This window comes from Notothenia coriiceps, unplaced genomic scaffold, assembly GCF_000735185.1.
Source record: "Notothenia coriiceps isolate Sejong01 unplaced genomic scaffold, NC01 NC01_scaffold00031603, whole genome shotgun sequence".
Taxonomy (NCBI): domain Eukaryota; kingdom Metazoa; phylum Chordata; class Actinopteri; order Perciformes; family Nototheniidae; genus Notothenia; species Notothenia coriiceps.
In genome coordinates this window covers 561,904-578,561 of record NW_011364304.1, presented here as the reverse complement: position 1 = coordinate 578,561, position 16,658 = coordinate 561,904, and the positions used below count along the sequence as shown (strand labels likewise).

The following is a 16,658-nucleotide window of genomic DNA, read 5'->3' as shown; positions in this document are numbered from 1 at the left end:
GCGCAGGACCAAGCAAAACATTACCTTTAAGAATATGGAGTAGAGAAAGCAGGGTTTGAAACCACAGACTTCAGTCTTATTCCATGTATTGTATTACTGGCTGTTTGTGGTCAAGGTTGACCCTTCCAGACACAAACTCCACCTTTGACCATTAATCTTCACTGAGTCATCGCTTCCCTCTCACGTCATGCGCTTTGCAAACACCAAATTTGGTGTGGTGGTTGGCAACAAGTTAACAGGGCTGTAAAGTTTGTGCATGCTTTATCTTTACACTCTAATATCTTGCCTTCAAACAGCAAATACGCTGCTCTAATTTCCATTTATTCAAACTATCATCAGCTTCTGCTGGTCCAAATATAACTTGGTGCACCCATTTGCATTGAGCAGCATTTAGCTGCTGCAAGTCAAATCAAACTGCTGATCTCCAGCACAGCGGTGACATCAAACACTGTTTCAATGCCTTAAAGCCACACGTTCAGGGTCTATATGTCCCCCCCTGTCTCCTCGAGAGCATGCGACGGTCAGGGACCCAGTGACGGGTTGAAGGCGCCAGAGCATTGTGCAGTGGGTGACCTTTGAAACCACACTGAGGTTTGTTGCTCTCACCATAGCTCAGCTGTAATGAACTCAGCAGACCACTAAAAGGCTTAGGCTTCCTCTCACAACCAGGCACAGACCCCAGCTCCCCAGCCTAGCTGAGGCCACAGAAAAATGGGGGTCTAACTGTAGCAGGAGAAGGAGAAGGCAGAGAACGTGGGGGAAAGCAAGTGTCATGGTTGCTTTTCTCTATTTGTGTTTGTTGCGGTACTGTTGTGATTGTGTTTTTGACTGAATGCAGCCTGATCAAGTTCTTGGGTTTGGTGTTGATTCTAAAATGTTGATAGTTTTGTGTTCTGTAAGAAGTAAACAGCAGGGAGGAGGTGAGCAGGGTCATATCCATTTGGTGCTACACATTTGGAAGGTGGCAACAACTACTGAAATTACGATTAGGCTTTCTCTACTGATGTGTGAATGCAAAAAGAAAAAGCAGTGAAAACAGGAGGAAAAAACTGTGAATTAGTTCTTGAAAGATTTGTTTCAAAATGCTGTAACATATTACGCTACAACTAGGATGTGAGAAACCTTTTAGGAGATGCCAAAGTCAGGTTCAGGAGAGTTTGACAGCGTCTCCTCTTTGATGAGGACGGCTTGTGAAAATGCCCCTTAGCCGATTGCTTTTTAGGTCCTCTCTGGCCTAAAAACACACACACACACCTCCGCTGCTGGACCCATATTGTTTTATTCTTTGACAATAGATTCAGTTACATAATGAGCCCCATCCATATCAAAGGCTGGACCAGGGATAGACTGGCTTAGCTCCAGGCCCATCAGAACGGGCCAAAACCACATGGGAGAATAAACTCTTCCCTATTTTCTCCCTTTCCCCCTCTCCCCCTATCCCCTGCTCTTTGTCATACCACAAAAGATATCAAGTGTGAGAGGATATACATGTGTTGCTGATCATATGCGTATTAAACAAATATTGCATTGGTCACCTAATATGTTGCGGTGTACTGTCCGTTTTAGTACTACCCAGAAACCAGAGAAAGTGTGGCATCCTAGACAAGGTTTTAAAATGCATTCCTCATGGCACTACAGTATACAGGCTTGTGAGAATTAATCTAGTAAGCAGAGAGAATCCAACCGCAGGCCGGTGGGGTATACACACAATAGCAGGGCAAATGAGTTTTCATGGATTCTGCTGTTTTGTCTTAAATGCCATGTTTCGCTGGGCGACAAGATTTGGTGCTCCCACAGAGAGCGCTCACACACGGCTCTGCCAACACTGAGCTACGTTTAAAACTCTGGTCCTGCTGTCCCTGCCGCACATTCTGCCAAGAAGCTCCGCACACAAGAGAATTCAAGGAGAGATGTCTTTCCTTCATCATATTCTGTTGACTTCTCTTCCCTTTTATGATATATTATCTTGTAGTCTCTTCCTCTACTGTCCCTGTGCATCAGAAGAAGAGTTTAATGTTCCTCCCACACTCCACATTCTCACAGTTCCTCTCTCTCTCTCTCCCTCGTGTCATCGGTGATGTAGGAGTGCAACTTGTGTGGGTGCTGGTGGCTGTGGGGCAGGGTAACAATGTGAGTGTGTGTGTGTGTGTGTGTGTGTGTGTGTGTGTGTGTGTGTGTGTGTGAAGGGGGGGTCATATGCTGGATTTTCGATGAAATGGATTACTTTATTTTGAAATAATGATTTGGGAACCTTAAATTACTGTCATTGTAAAAACAAATGGTCATATTAAGATAAATGGTGGCCTCTCACTTCTTTGTAAGATGACAAATAAAGATATTCTATTCTTCTATTCTCTTACCACCTCACCAACTTGCCTTTTTTCAAATATATGCAGATCTGGATATTTTTTCCTTTGACTAAAATCTACTCCTTTTCGTATTTTGAATTTCAAAGGGGACAAAGACATGTTATGTTAACTGTCAATCATTCAATCTCTCAGTGTGACAAAAAAAGGACAGTAAAGTCAAGGTGTGATTAGTAAAGGGAAAGGAAGTGTGAAGAGAATAAGGTTGAGACGAGACAACTTCAAGTTAAGATGGAGAAAGTACATGACGATGGAACCGTGCCACAGTTCAACAAAAGCAGAAAGCTGTGACAATGAAAACACAGCCATAGTTACTAATCAACAAGTCTTAAAGCTGTGGAAAGAAGATGAGCAGCTATGTTGCCACCCCATTCACAATTGAGATGTGCCAAGAAAAAGTGAAAAGGAGAGAACAAATGAAAAAAGATAGTGAAAGACTGTGGACAACTGTTCAGAGAACAGAACATGACCAGATGTCAAATATTTGATGTATTTTTCAAATTGCTTTTCTCCTTAAAAATTGTTTTTGCAACACTGCACACTGCACACTGCACTGTGGTGGCATTTTGTTTCCCCACCATCACAAATGTACAGTCACGATAAACCCCACTTGGTAAAATATTCATTTATTTTCAAACAATATCCACATTTGTATTGTAGTAAAGTGTGAGTGAGTGAGTCATTTTTGTTACATTTTTTAATCAAATACGAATTTTCTGACAAGGGCCAGAAAGTTTCATTAATCAAAATATTAGTTAAAGTAAACTGACACTCTGACTCTCCGTGGTGCAGTAATCCCCCCCCCCCCAATCCATCTGGCACGCTGAGCAGGTTTAAAGAGACACTGAGAATCATTTGCAAAAGTTTTAGACCCAGGTCTGATTATCTTTTCAGTAAACAACAATAATCAGGGGCTCCATTGGGACAGATTTACTTGAAAATGGTATTTGTTTTCCATGCCTGATTGAAGCACCAGATTTGAGTTTTTTCTGATAAGTTTCAAAGAGCTTTATTTATTGATCCCCCTTGATTTACCAAAAACTATTTCAATCCTTAAAGTACAAACAAACTGTGACTTTATAGTCATTAACTAAACCGTTATTGTTTGGACTTCTCAACACTTCAATGTTTCTTCTTATACACTTTTCTTTCTGTTTCAGTAGCTAAACTGATTTAAATTAGCCTTAGGTCTTCCCAGGAACCGGTAGATGTAGGCAATCTTATGTTACCTTGGAGGAGCTAGCTGTTTCCTTTCCTTCTTTTCTGAGACGGCCCATCCGTGAGGAATTCGGGGAAGGCAATGTTGGTCCTGTCTGCTTCTTTATTTTGCTTGGCCTGGTCACACCAGCAAATGTACAGGAGACACCAATAATACAAATGACTACTTTATTTGGTAACAGGAACATGGAAACGAGACAAAATAAGGCTCAGGAAGTCATTTAGTTGGGCGGAGAGGTTTCCAGTTGAACGTGTTTGCTTTGGAAGGAGCAGATTTTTCAAAAAAAAGAATATAACTTGGCATTTTATTATACGTTGTTAAGGTTCCAAATGCAAACATTTTAATCACAATATTACTTGCAAATTGGTGACATTTCACAGTAAAATAAACTAGGAGAACATCTCTAGTGCCAAAGGCATGTGTCTGGAAGTGTGATATAGTACTTACTGATTAAAACATTCACACCATCATTACTACATCTGTCATCTAACTTATTTCCTCATTTACTTACATATTTTCTACTTCTATAGATACACACATTCCATCAGTTATGGGATATCGGCTGTAATGTCTTGGAAAACTTAAAAGAGAGAGCAGATTCAGTGGCAAGCAATAACCATGTTTTATGTCCACTTCATTTCACTTGCAAATCAGACTTGCGTTCTCAGAGTTTTCACAGTTCCCAGCACCCTCTTTTTCCCCGAAACGAGCCCTGAGTCAGCCAGGCTCATTAAACAGGATGAGACTATTACCAGGCGAGTTATCCTGTTCCTAACAATGGGATGTGGTCAGGTGGTCTAAGCACCAGTTTCCCTGGGTTCATCTCGTCTCGTTCATCCCCATCCACCCCCCCCCCCCCCCCCATGTCCTCTGGGTCCGAGACCACGACTCGCACTTTGGCCAATAACGCCCTTCCTCCATAAACAATAACTGTGACAGCTGGAATGTATAACAGCCTCAGTGCTGCATTGTTACAATTACTGTAAATTACATTTCATTTCCAATTTCTACATATATGCGAGTGGGGGAGGGAGACGGAAGCATCTTCTGCATGGTGCTTAATGGTTGTGACTTTCTGTCTTCAAATGCTCAGCCCTCTCAGGCAAAGTTGGAAAGTACCGTGTAAAAATGTTCATTCATTCCTTCATTCATTCAGTATACTGTGCTGATGTAACTCAGTGAAGTACCTCCATTCTAGTTCCTTTTTTCTTCTTGGCTATTTACAGTAGGGCTTTCAAGAGGCCCAATCAGAAACTGTGGACAGGTTCCAGGGAAACAGGACCCAAGCACCCTGAAGAGCCTTTTTGCCTCACTTTTATTCACTCCTGTTCTTTCTCAAGTGTTCCTCCTGAAAGTATTTGGCAAACACTGGTGAAGAAAAAAAAGACTTTGAGGGAAGAAAACAACAAGTCGTTCTTGAGCCACCCACACCCCATCTGCTGTGGTATTATCTTCTTTTATTATCTACAGATTATGTGCGCTGATATGATTTCTACAGTTTGGTGGTCATTGTGGTTGTTCTTGTTGATTTTTTTGTTTGTGAAGCGCTGTGATATCAGAGAGCGAGGGGGGGGGGAATCCTCCCCCATGTGCATCTAATCGTCCATTCAGCACCCTCTTAATGGCTTGTCAGTTCCCCTTGCCCTTCCATTTTCTGTCCAATTAATTCCTTTCTAGCTCTCCGGATAAAGGGACACAATGGGGCCCCTCCACAGCATAATGAATCATTAAAATTCAGCAGCGAGGCCCTGGCACTTGGCTTCTCCCTGGGCTGGTTAGGGACGGCTGCTTGGCATGCATGCCAGGGCCAACTTGAGCATTCTACCCGCCTGACCGGAGGAGATGGGATCTCAGCTCATTCCTCTCTTGTCAGTGTTTTAACGAAAAAAATTGAACTTAATATTCTGGTTTATATTTATGTATATATTTCTATAACCAGATATAAAGTGTCTACTCTGGTCAGAAGGTGCAACATGTGTCCGTTTTATTTCAACGCCTGTACATTTATGAAAAAACTATTCCTTGATAAGTGTATAAGCTCTACAGCAGCAGAATACTTAAGCATATTTTGCCAAAGTACTTGATAGATTTCAATGTCTATCTAATTTGAGCAGCCTACAATTGAATTTACTAAGAAGATTTCATTTCTGTCACTTTGGAAAACTGAGAATGATTGTCACCAACCCTCACAGCTGTAGCTTACAGTACAGATGTCAGACAAGCTGGTATCCAGCGCAAAGGAAAACAATGCATAAATATTACCCCATTTATTTTTGTTGTATACTTTTCACAAATTGTTCCTCAATAAATAAATATAAAAGTTAACTTGAATATGGATGCAATAAGAATGACAAAGACAAATATCAAGAAAACAAATCTTTTTATTTAAAAAAAGAAAAAGGCCAGCAAAGGGGTTAGCTGTGCATGTGTGAATGAAACTAGTTAATAGAACAACAATAATTTTCAAAGCCTTTCTCAAAATTATACACCAGAATAATATACAAAACACAGTTCTGTGGATAAACCTGGAGCCCGATGCTCCATATGTTTCTCACAGAACATTACAAACCAAGGCTGTAAGGAATGATATCAAATTAAGGATATAATCAGGAGCAGGTTAACTGTCGGAATCCCTGGTAGCGATTACTGATTGTGTGCTGCCTGAAGTTTGTTAATAATTCAATTTCATATTGAAATACTGACAATAAGCATTAGAAGGCACAAAAACGTTTGCGTGAGACTGCAGCAGTAAGTTGGCACTTGATGGTTGATTAGATAAATATGGGCAAATACTCACACACCTAATTTACCTAAACACTTCTTTGAGGAACGGATCAGATTCAGTAACACATTGTTTAAGTCGTGGGATATGTTTATTTTTCCCAAGAAAATGATTCACACGTACAAAAGTAATTTATCCCACGATGCACCCTCACACACAAACGCGCGCCCGCACACGCACACACACACACACAGATGCATTTAAGTACACATATCCGTGTGCTGTCCATCCGTGTATACAGGAGGTCCAGCTGACATGTCACTCAGAGTGTGTGGTGTTATTTTACCCCATTTCCTTTAACCCTGGATCATGACTAATCGCAATTTGCCAAGCGTAGCGTTCAGACACCTGTTGTGTCCCGCGTAAGACTGTTGGTCCAGACCTGTTTTCTTGTAACTTGGAATGAGATGTTAATGTAAATTGGTCTTTAATGGAATGATATTGAAAATAAGTATTGTACTTGTATCGTCCTTTACTTCATATACCTTGATTTCATTAAAAGCCAAACTGTACTGTAAATAACCAAACCCACATTACATGTGTTTACCTAAAAACGGAAAAAAAAACAATAATGCATAAACATAAATACATATAAGACTTATATGCCAAAATGACACTTATAGATTCATATGAGCCATTTAGTTAAGACTGATGCGAATGGCTGTGATATATATCTCTGGCCATTATTGTTAATCTGACTGCAAATTCACATAACGTTTCCCATGTATGTTCTCCTATGTATCTGCTTCTCCATCTGCTTCACAACGGAATCGAGCCAAACGGTTTCTCTCCTACACAACTCAGTGGCAGGCCTTTGCTTTACCTCAAGAGTGCACACGCGTGCAATCTTAAACTTGAAAAGATGGGGGATGTACAGGATGTAGGCGTAGGCGACATGTCCTCATGGAGGAATTTTGGCTCGCCATCAACACAATTGTCTTTGTGTAAAAAGTCTGTGTTTTAATTGCAGCGATAAAACTTTGTATAAAATCAGCAGGCACTTTTTTTTTTTTTCTTGTTTCACGTTTAAACGGTCATTGGTAGCCTACTACACAAACTTGCCACCTGCTCCTTACTTCCTTCATTAGTAGTGCATCAATCTGAATGAGTCTGTGGTGGAACCGACTGTTTCTTGGCACCTCAAGGTCGAGACAGCGTGGTGTAGACGGGCTGGTCCCAGCTGGGGGCAGAGGGGCTGTGGGCCGGAGCCATGGACAGGCTGTTGAGGATGGGGCTACCGTAGGGCCGCCTGGATGAGTGGAAGTAGGGGTACTGGTAGAGGCTAGAGGGGTAGCCAGAGTAAGGGTTGTAATAGTTGGAGCTCTGGAGGTCAGTATAGTCACACTGGGAGCTGGGGAAAGAGGCTGCAGCTGATGTGGCCGAGGTGACACAGGCCTGGCTGCTGTAGGAGCCGTAATCGGAGTGAGAGGGTGACCCGTGAGAGTGCTCGCTGTAGTGACTGGGGCTCAGTTGCTCTGTTTTAATATGGAGCCGGTGCTGGCCCGCGTCGCTGGCGGACGCATTGGAGGAGGACATGGTGCTCTTGCGGCTCCACACTGACCCGTTGATGCCTGCGTGACTGTATGAGGAAGTGTAAGAGCCCCCAGGTGCTGGAGCCTGCCCGTGGCTGTGGTCTGAAGGCAGGGTGGAGGGGCCTGAGGCGTGGCCGTTGAGGGGGAGGTACTGGTCAAACTCGTGCACGTCGAAGGTCTCCATGTTGCTGATGACATCGGTGCTGAGCTCAGAGATGTCTACGTTGCTGAAGTCGATGTTTTGCCTGTTGCTGTCAACTAGACGACGGCCTTCATGCTTCAGATCCTGCTTCAACCCATGGTGCAGCTCTGTTTTGGGAGTAGTGGGTGGAGTAGGGGGACCATGAGGCTGACCTGGGGGGAAAAAAGAATGTACCTTTTTAAAATTAAGGATTCATCACTGCAAAAACTACATTTTTCAAAAAGATTTCAGCAGCCTAATTTAATGACTTTCTTAAATAAACATCACAAACTAATTCAATTTGACAATATACCTGCATGTTCAGGGTGGTGGTGTCCATCAGTCATCCCTCCCAGTCCCAGCCCCGGCTCAGCTTTATACATGTGATGAGCCAGATCAGCTCCTGAGTCTGAGTCGCTCTGGCTTGGTTTCATATTCTTCCGTCGCCGTGGCTGGTACTTGTAGTCTGGATGATCTTTCTTGTGCTGAACTCGGAGCCTCTCGGCTTCATCTACAAATGGCCTCTTCTCACCTTCTGAGAGCAAACTATAGTGGATGAAAATCATAAAACATTAAAATGTCTGCAGTCAAACAAATCAGAAATAAAAAGATAAAATTGAGAGAGAGCCCAAATGATTTCAAAAGCTTTTATTTTTTTTGTAAAGAATTAAGCTATAAGAAAATGCCAATGTTGCTTTCATTATTTCTTCAAAAATAATTACTTTAAAAATCAAAGATTTCTTTTTAGTTATTTGAGACTATATATGTATATAATTGCCAAAGCTGTAAATGAATACAATTATTATGAAATGACTGTCTCCATGTCCCATTCAGCAGCCATACACTTTAAGTGTACTGATATACTTTTAATAATTGTATTGTATACGCCATGCATTTCTCTTTAATTAAATAAAAACGTGTCCTTACCGCCACAGTTTCCCCAGAGTTTTGCTCAGTTCGGCGTTGTGCAGGTGAGGATACTGATCCGCCAGCTTTCTGCGGGCCGCTTGCGCCCAGACCATGAAGGCATTCATGGGTCTCTTGACGTGAGGTTTATTCTTCAGAGACCCGTTCCCCCTCGCGGGCATGGGCACAAGGGACCAGTCGTATCCTTTGAGGACCTGAGACACCGCGTCCCGTATGCAGGCTGGGAAGCGGTCGTCCTCCTCCGGGTCCAGTTTCTTGCCCAAACCGGCGATCAGGGACCCTCGGCCGTCAGAGCCCGTCGGTGAGGACGGAGCATCGGAGTCGGAGTCGTCCTGGGACATGGAGCTGTTTGTGCCCGATGGACTGCACGGCTGGTCGCTTCCACACTTCTCATGCTCCTCGGTCATTTTTAACATTATCTGTTACAAATCCGACAATCTTCAGTGAACAAAAAAATAAAATGTTACCACTGTAGGGAAGCGCGCAGCAGAGTGGCCAGTGCGCCTTTTACGCACGGTGCGCCACAGTAAATTCCTTTAAACAATCTCACTGAATAAGAGTCCGTTGTTTTGCTTCTGCTTCCCTGTTTGTTTGTCTTCGTCAGCCTTGTTTTCCTATGCTGTCATGGGAGGTGCTGTCGTGAAAGTTGTGGTCCACAATATGAGCTGAGGAGCAGCACGCTACAGCAACTTGAGTTGGAGTTTTAAAATCGTCACTCCACCCATCTCCTAGGATTGGCTGGAACAAATCACCACTTTCCCCCATTGGTTCAATCTTTTATGTGGGCTTCATTATAATAATTATTTTATTTTATTTTTTTACATTTGAGACATTGTTCTGATTTGACTAAAGTTGCACATGTTACATGTATGACAAACAATTATATAATGCAATAAGAACAAACCCTCTGAATGTTAATGATTTGTTCTATAATTAATACAGCAAAAGCAAACATATTATATCTTATATGCAGAAGACAACAAATATAAGTTTGTTAAATTCAATACCTCAATCCCAACTAGTTTTGTATAGAGGAATGTTAAGCTTTAACATCCAATGCAAACCAAAAATCAACCACAAAAAAAGACTAAAGTAAAGATTGGTATTCAGGTTTTTGTTATCTGTATTTATTTTAGTTGTTGTTGTTTTTTTTGTTTTTTTTAGTTTAGTTGTACATTTGTAATAAACTAATTTGCAGCAGGGTTGCAAATTAAAGCAAATAAATAGTTAACGTAAGTTGTATCTCAAAGAGGCAGGATGATCCACCCCCCTCTTTAGTTAAACTGACGGCTGCATTTATTTATTTGCTTACAATACCATATTTAATAATGAATTAATCACTGTTTGATCAATTCATTAATTAGTAATGTCAACATTTTTAGGCAATTTAATTGTGTCCAATCCAAACATGACTCCAAACAAAAACTCTAATTCCTGAATCAACTTTTAACTAAAAGATATGTTTGTGTCAATAACAAAACAAGGAGACAAATCGTTCATAGCTTTAAATATGCCAAGTTCACATGAGGAAGTAAATGTCTCAATATTGAAACAGGCTTTTTTTTGTGACACTAAAGATATATAGAGCAGCAGAGATAAGAGGGTAGATGGAATCACTGCCTTTGTTAAAGGTGTCTTTGTGTTCATGTATTGTGGGATGATTTATATCACTGGCCTCTCCGTTAAAAGACAAGGTGTGTGTGTGCTGGACGGCAGTATGCTCCGCTCCATGCACACTGCAGGTGGCTGAGAGAAGAAGAGAGTGTGGAAATAATGACAATGTGGCTTTAACATGCAGCACAGAAAGCTTCCAAAGAAAGTAAGGTAGGACATTTCCTTGTTTGGCTTTTTCTAACAATAAGCTTAAGAGGCAAAAAGCTTTCAACTTGAATGTATTGTATTTCATGTCTGTAGAGGGGTATGTAATACAAAATAACATTTATATCACAAAAAAAAGATTATCCTTTGGCTAGTCTGGACCAGCCTGCCTTTCTAACAGCTGCTGTCAAAGCGCGGTTGGGTCAAGTTCAGTGCACGTGGGTGTGTGTGTGAGAGAGTATGTGTGTGTCTGTGTGAGAGTGTGTGTATGTGAACAGACAGACAGGACAGCGGCTAGTTGTCAAACATGAATGACTCTGGATTCCCTCTCGTCCCAACACATGGAAAAGTATTTACTGTGTGTGTGCATGCATGTGTCAGAGAGGACAAATATGTAGACTCAAACATGTGTGATGTGAGCATATCTTTTATTATCATACGCCCAATTAAGTAGTGAGTATAAACATACCACTAATTATCAATTTATTTTAACACATTATTCCTGTCACTTAATCATAAATCAAATTGAATGATCCTTTTACAATTTTCCTTTTGGATTTGCAACTAATTATTTGTGTCACATGTAATCCCTGTTCTCAATCACCATTTAAACCCAATCAACTGTTCCTGCCTCACGTCCTGTCTCCCCACCAAATGTCATGAAAACCTTTCGTCAGGGTTCATGTCTCCTGCCGACAGCCAGATCAACAGATAAAAAAACATTAATCCAACCAGTGTGTCAAAAAATAGTGCTTCTATTGTTTTGTAATTATTGGACAAAATAAAGCATTATCTGTAAACATTATTTCAATATTAAGTTAAGTGTTATTGAGCCATTTGGGTTTTTATTCTACTATTAAGAGAAGGACCAAACCTAAAACTCCTCACCAATCACCTCATTTTTTCAATAACACTGGAGATGAATCAGGTTGAGCCCAATGTGATTGACAGCTGCCGTCAATAAGTAACTAGGAGACAGTCTTGGTTTGAGGGAAGGAGACAGACTCAACAGACTCCAGCCTCCCCCTTTCATGCCTCCCTGTATTGTGGGGAGAAACTCTGACCAGAGCTTGTGGGCGCTTGATTAGAAAAGGAAGGAGCAACAGAGGGGAGGTAACCGCGTATGAACCTAAAGTTTTCCGAAGAATGAAGGAAGGTTCTAATTTTTGTAAGATGGAACTCAAAGAAAAAACAAGGGTAAAGTTTTTCAGATTTCCCTTTTTTCTCAGGCCATAGCAGAGCATGTTAGCCCATTTCTCCCGGGCCTATAGTCACTTCTCTACCACATGGTTTCTAATGTGCATACACAATTAAATTACACAGGCACCCACAGGAATCTTTCCCCCTTTGGTCTCTGCTTCTGTGTTTCAATACATTTAGGCACATTTCTTCACTCGAGCCAAGTTATCGGACAAAGTATGTCAAAAAGTGAAACTTAAATTGGCATAGCATTGTGCAGTATAAAAACGTTTTAGATATTATGGCAAGATGTGAACTGATTGAGGAGTGCATGAAGGCCATGAGAAAATAATAATATTTGCTGCTATGCATCCAACAAAAATATATTCTATATTTATATTCATGTGGTGGTGCATGATGTTTAAATTCTGCAGGATCCAAAAGATTTATTTTCTAATTTCCACATGAGTAACGACTGTGGAATCCAGTGTCTCTAATCTCCCTGATTGCTCACTGAGTCAGTGTAAACGTTCTGAACCAGGAGGAGTGGCATGCCCTCCCTCTCACCCAGACCATCCCAACCACTGCCTGGCCACATGTGGAACAAGCTCCTGGGCTGCTAACAAGCCGTATTTCACCCCAGCACCACATCAACCAGACCACGTCCATCTTTGGTTTCACACACTCAGAAAGAAGGTAATTAGTGCAAAATGTACATTGCAGCAAACTGAACTGAAAGGCAAGGATCCAGGCACTGACAGAACATTTATTTTCCTACAGCTTTGTTGAACTTATAGGCTGAGATGTGTTGCATCTTTAGTTGGAAAGATTTTCCAGCCAGGTTCAAACATTAAAGCGGACTCTCAGTGATGTATGTACTCCTCCTCTCTGTCCCATCTCCACCCTCCCCTCTGGAGGTTGCACGGTGGATGTTTTCCATTTTGGTCCCCTGCCAGATCTATTTTCCAGGTTTTCTACTTAGCGAGGTCGAGGACCCGGGGATGTTTGACTCCACTGGTTTTAATCACGGTCCAACCCCCATGACAGCTGCTGTCTGTTAGGACCTCCCATTGACCCCTGACCCTGCACCATCCTAAATTCATTCTATTAAAACACCATAATGAGGGGTTTACTGGACCAATTGCAGGTTTTATTTAAACCTATTAGTAGAAGCAGAGAGGTGGAGGGTAGGGTTTGCAGTGTGAGGAGGGAAGGAAGGGAGTTTTGAAGAGATTGAAGGGGGAGTGAAGGAAACAATTAGTCCAAAACGTCTCAGGGTGTGTTTGGCCTTCGGCCACACTCGTTTTTAACGTCAAGGGTATAAAAAGAGCTCAAGTGTTTCCAGATTATTTGCTGTGTTTTCTCCCTGACATATAAAATGTTTTTTGAGGCAGCGGTTTTGCTTGTGATAGTTCTGTATGTTCATGTGAACTAGAGATTATGGACAGAGAGGTTTTGGAAGCTGTTGTGGTGGCAGGTCGGGGGGGAGCATGTTAAATCTTTCTCTGGTTTCCTCAAGGCTTTCCTGTACATTTTTGATCCGTAAACTGATCTTAGTCATGTAGTGACTCCCATGACATTGTTCGTACATTTCTGACATGCATAATAGTTTCAGCTGTTAACACAGAGGTTCTGCTTGAACGTTGCCTGCACGTTGAGCTCAAGGTTGATTGAGGAGAACAGACCTCCATTGCATATTCAATGTGCAGGGGGCATATTTATTTGTTTATTCTTGGTTATTTTTCTCCTGGTATGAGAGCATAAATGCTAAGATGTTCAGCAGGGATGACACTTCCCATGGTGCATCTTATCCCAAAGTTGTCCCAAGAGAAGCGTGGGTGTATGTGGGTTCTTTTTTTGTTTTACACTTTCTGATCTACAACTCCCTCTGTCTGTCTCTCTTCCCTCTCATCTTCACGGCATATGTTCTGAATAAAACTTGCGGTGTGCTCAGTCTTCCACATTGTCTACTTTTTTGATCCTTGATTCTCATAAATCATCTTCCTAATTTGCCTGTGAATTAGATGGTGCGGGACATGTAGACATTTAGGACGGGGCGGCGAGAGAACAGAGAGCCCACCCCTTGACTTTACGGGAAATGGGAGGCAGCTTCACAAAAGAGAGACTATTTAGAGACTAGTCTGGCGTTGCCTCACAGCGCTAAGATAACTGTGGTGGATTGTTTTTATTTGCAGATAATTAAAACAAGAATAAAAAGCCATTTGCACTGCTTATTTTTATGTACCATTTTATGAGCAGAATGTGCACGTGCATACACATGTTTACACAAAAGGAATGTGTAGCAAGTGAGCGCAGTGCTTACAGAGCAGCACAGTAATCTCTTGTGTACAATTCATATTTTAAAGGACCATTTATAAGCCATGAAAAAGACAATTGGTGAAGTAGATCAAATTCCTCAATTAGGCTTTTAGTGTACCAGCCAACACTTTCAATGTTTATGAACAGCAGTTAGCTGTCTGTCTCCAGCCTGTAACATCTGATTCAGATAATGCAATGTAAAATACATAACACACCTGCTGACAAACATATGAAGAGTCCAAGTGGGTTATTATCATCTTTATCTGGACCCTGAGTCTGTAATAAAGTTCTGATTGATTATCTGTGTTGCATTATATTATATGATGCTTTAGCTCTGAAAAAATGGGTTGATGGGGGTTATTTTACTGCACACTTAAAAACTGGTTAGTGCTTGAGAATTTCCCCTACTGTATAGTAAAAATATAGCTTTACTTTTTATACATGGGGCTTACATAGTTATAGATTTATATACATCAATATATGTATGCATAGGCGAACTAGGAATGTTCAAAGTTGCAGAAAAAACCTTTGCTCCTTCATGACATGCTGTCTTTTGTCAAAGCGTATCCATGTAATGCCATAAACACCCATCTGGGTCTGTGATACGGACTAGAGGAACCAGCATCGCAACATTATCCAGAGATTAGCACCGTGCACAGACATATTCAGCACATTGCTTCAGATCTCTGTGAAAAAGGCTCAAATGAAATCATGCCTGACATGTCCTCACCATGGGAATTCTGCTTAGCCTTGCACTTTATCAACTGGGATGGGGCAGCATTCCCTAAATCCTCTATGAAATGGTAAAAACTGCGTATTTTTTCATCTTCATTTTCAGGAGCTATGTGACCTATCAGGTGGTAAAAAGTTCTGTTTTTTTGTTGGAATTTTCCAAGGCTAAAACATTGTAAGAAGAAGAAGAAGAAGAAGAAGAAGAAGAAGAAGAAGAAGAAGAAGAAGAAGAAGAAGAAGCCACTGGTACTGTTAGCCTACGGTACGGTCAGGAATCAGCTGGTTTTGTTCAGAGGTGGAGGATGTATGAACTCAGTCTCACTACGAGGGCTAGACCTCTGGAGTGCTAACGTTAAGCTAGCTGTTGATGGTCTGTAAACACCTCCCAAATGTAAACCAGACTTTCATTTTTTCTTTATTTGTTTACCATGTGTTCAATACAAGATATGTGTTGTGTGTGTAAATTCTTCAAAGGAGATGAGCCATGTAGCCAAATCATTTTGACTAATAGAGTAAAATATCTGCATTTAAAGTTTGTAATCAGAGACATTTTTCGATGCAAGTCACATGCTAAGCCAACACTAGCATTGTCATTAAAACAGCCAGAGGCTTCAACAAGTCAGTGTACCTTAAAACAATCCTGTGATTACATTTCTAAAGCAATTTCAATATTGAGTTATCTTTCTATCCTAAAGTATTCCTGCTATAGTTTCCTTGCTTTTCAACCTGCATTAACTGGATATGTCATTCTCCTCTTTGAGTTGACACTTTTAATCCATACAATGCTGTATCGGTTCTATACCCAGGGGTGCACATAAGTGGTACGCAGGTACGCATGCGCGGCAACAATCTGAAATGCGTACCGTCACTTGTGTCACAAAGCGCATTTGCGTACCGATGTATATGTGAAGCTTTTCCATAAGGCGGTTAGATCACCGGACGACGGAGTCGGTCTCCGTGTGCAAAGACAGGGCTGCTGTTAACGTCGTCCTGTACAGCAGCACTGCGCTAAAACAGCTGATCACAACGTTCACACGCTCTGTGGTCACGAAGCTCTGCACTCTACTATACTACTACCCCCCCCGTTGACATTCGCGATACAGAGGGCTTCATCATACTCCACTAGCACCCCCACCCGCTGATATTCGCGATACAGAGGGCTTCATGGGAACTTTGAGGGGAGCCGGAAGTTGGAGTACCAAACACTGACTCCAGGTACTCATCTGAGTACCTCACTGAGAAAGTTGTGTGCACCCCTGTCTATACCAACTGTCAAATAGACATGACTTGCCTTAGGCAGGGAAAGAAGGAAGCACTTCTTAACCGTTTCCACTGGCTTTAGGTACAGTGTATTTCCTGGTAATCACTTCACTATTTCCAACTGTTGCAGACATGCAAAGCAACAGATTAAAAGTCTCATGTTTGTAGTTTTCAGGTCCTTTATAAAAATACATTTAAAATCTCTTACAGCACTCAAGGGTAAAATCACACTTGAACATGGCTGTCATCAAAGCAGGTTAATTGTGTTGAGTTTTTTTGGTTGTAGGAAGTTTTGGCCATGTTGGTGCACAGCTACATGTCACATGGTGTGGGAGTCCAAGGT

At 41.6% G+C, this 16,658-nt stretch overlaps 1 protein-coding gene across 1 annotated transcript; it reads right to left on the bottom strand.

Annotated features, from left to right (window-relative positions):
* Positions 1-7,090: 7,090 nt before the first annotated feature.
* sox8a (SRY-box transcription factor 8a) lies at positions 7,091-9,655 on the bottom strand. The gene is made up of 3 exons (XM_010788143.1): positions 9,008-9,655; positions 8,394-8,626; positions 7,091-8,253 (listed from the first exon to the last, which is right to left on the bottom strand). The coding sequence occupies exons 1-3, from the start codon at positions 9,421-9,423 to the stop codon at positions 7,508-7,510; spliced, it is 1,395 nt and encodes a 464-aa protein (XP_010786445.1). The 5' UTR covers positions 9,424-9,655; the 3' UTR covers positions 7,091-7,507.
* Between the last annotated feature and the right edge of the window lie 7,003 nt (positions 9,656-16,658).

Excerpts from the sequence above, each read along its gene's own strand:
- sox8a (XM_010788143.1), bottom strand. The coding sequence starts at position 9,423 with ATGTTAAAAATGACCGAGGAGCATGAGAAGTGTGGAAGCGACCAGCCG. Across the intron at positions 8,627-9,007 it reads ACTCTGGGGAAACTGTGGCG|TTTGCTCTCAGAAGGTGAGA; the intron begins GTAAGGACACGT and ends CATCCACTATAG. Across the intron at positions 8,254-8,393 it reads CCACCACCCTGAACATGCAG|GTCAGCCTCATGGTCCCCCT; the intron begins GTATATTGTCAA and ends TTTTCCCCCCAG.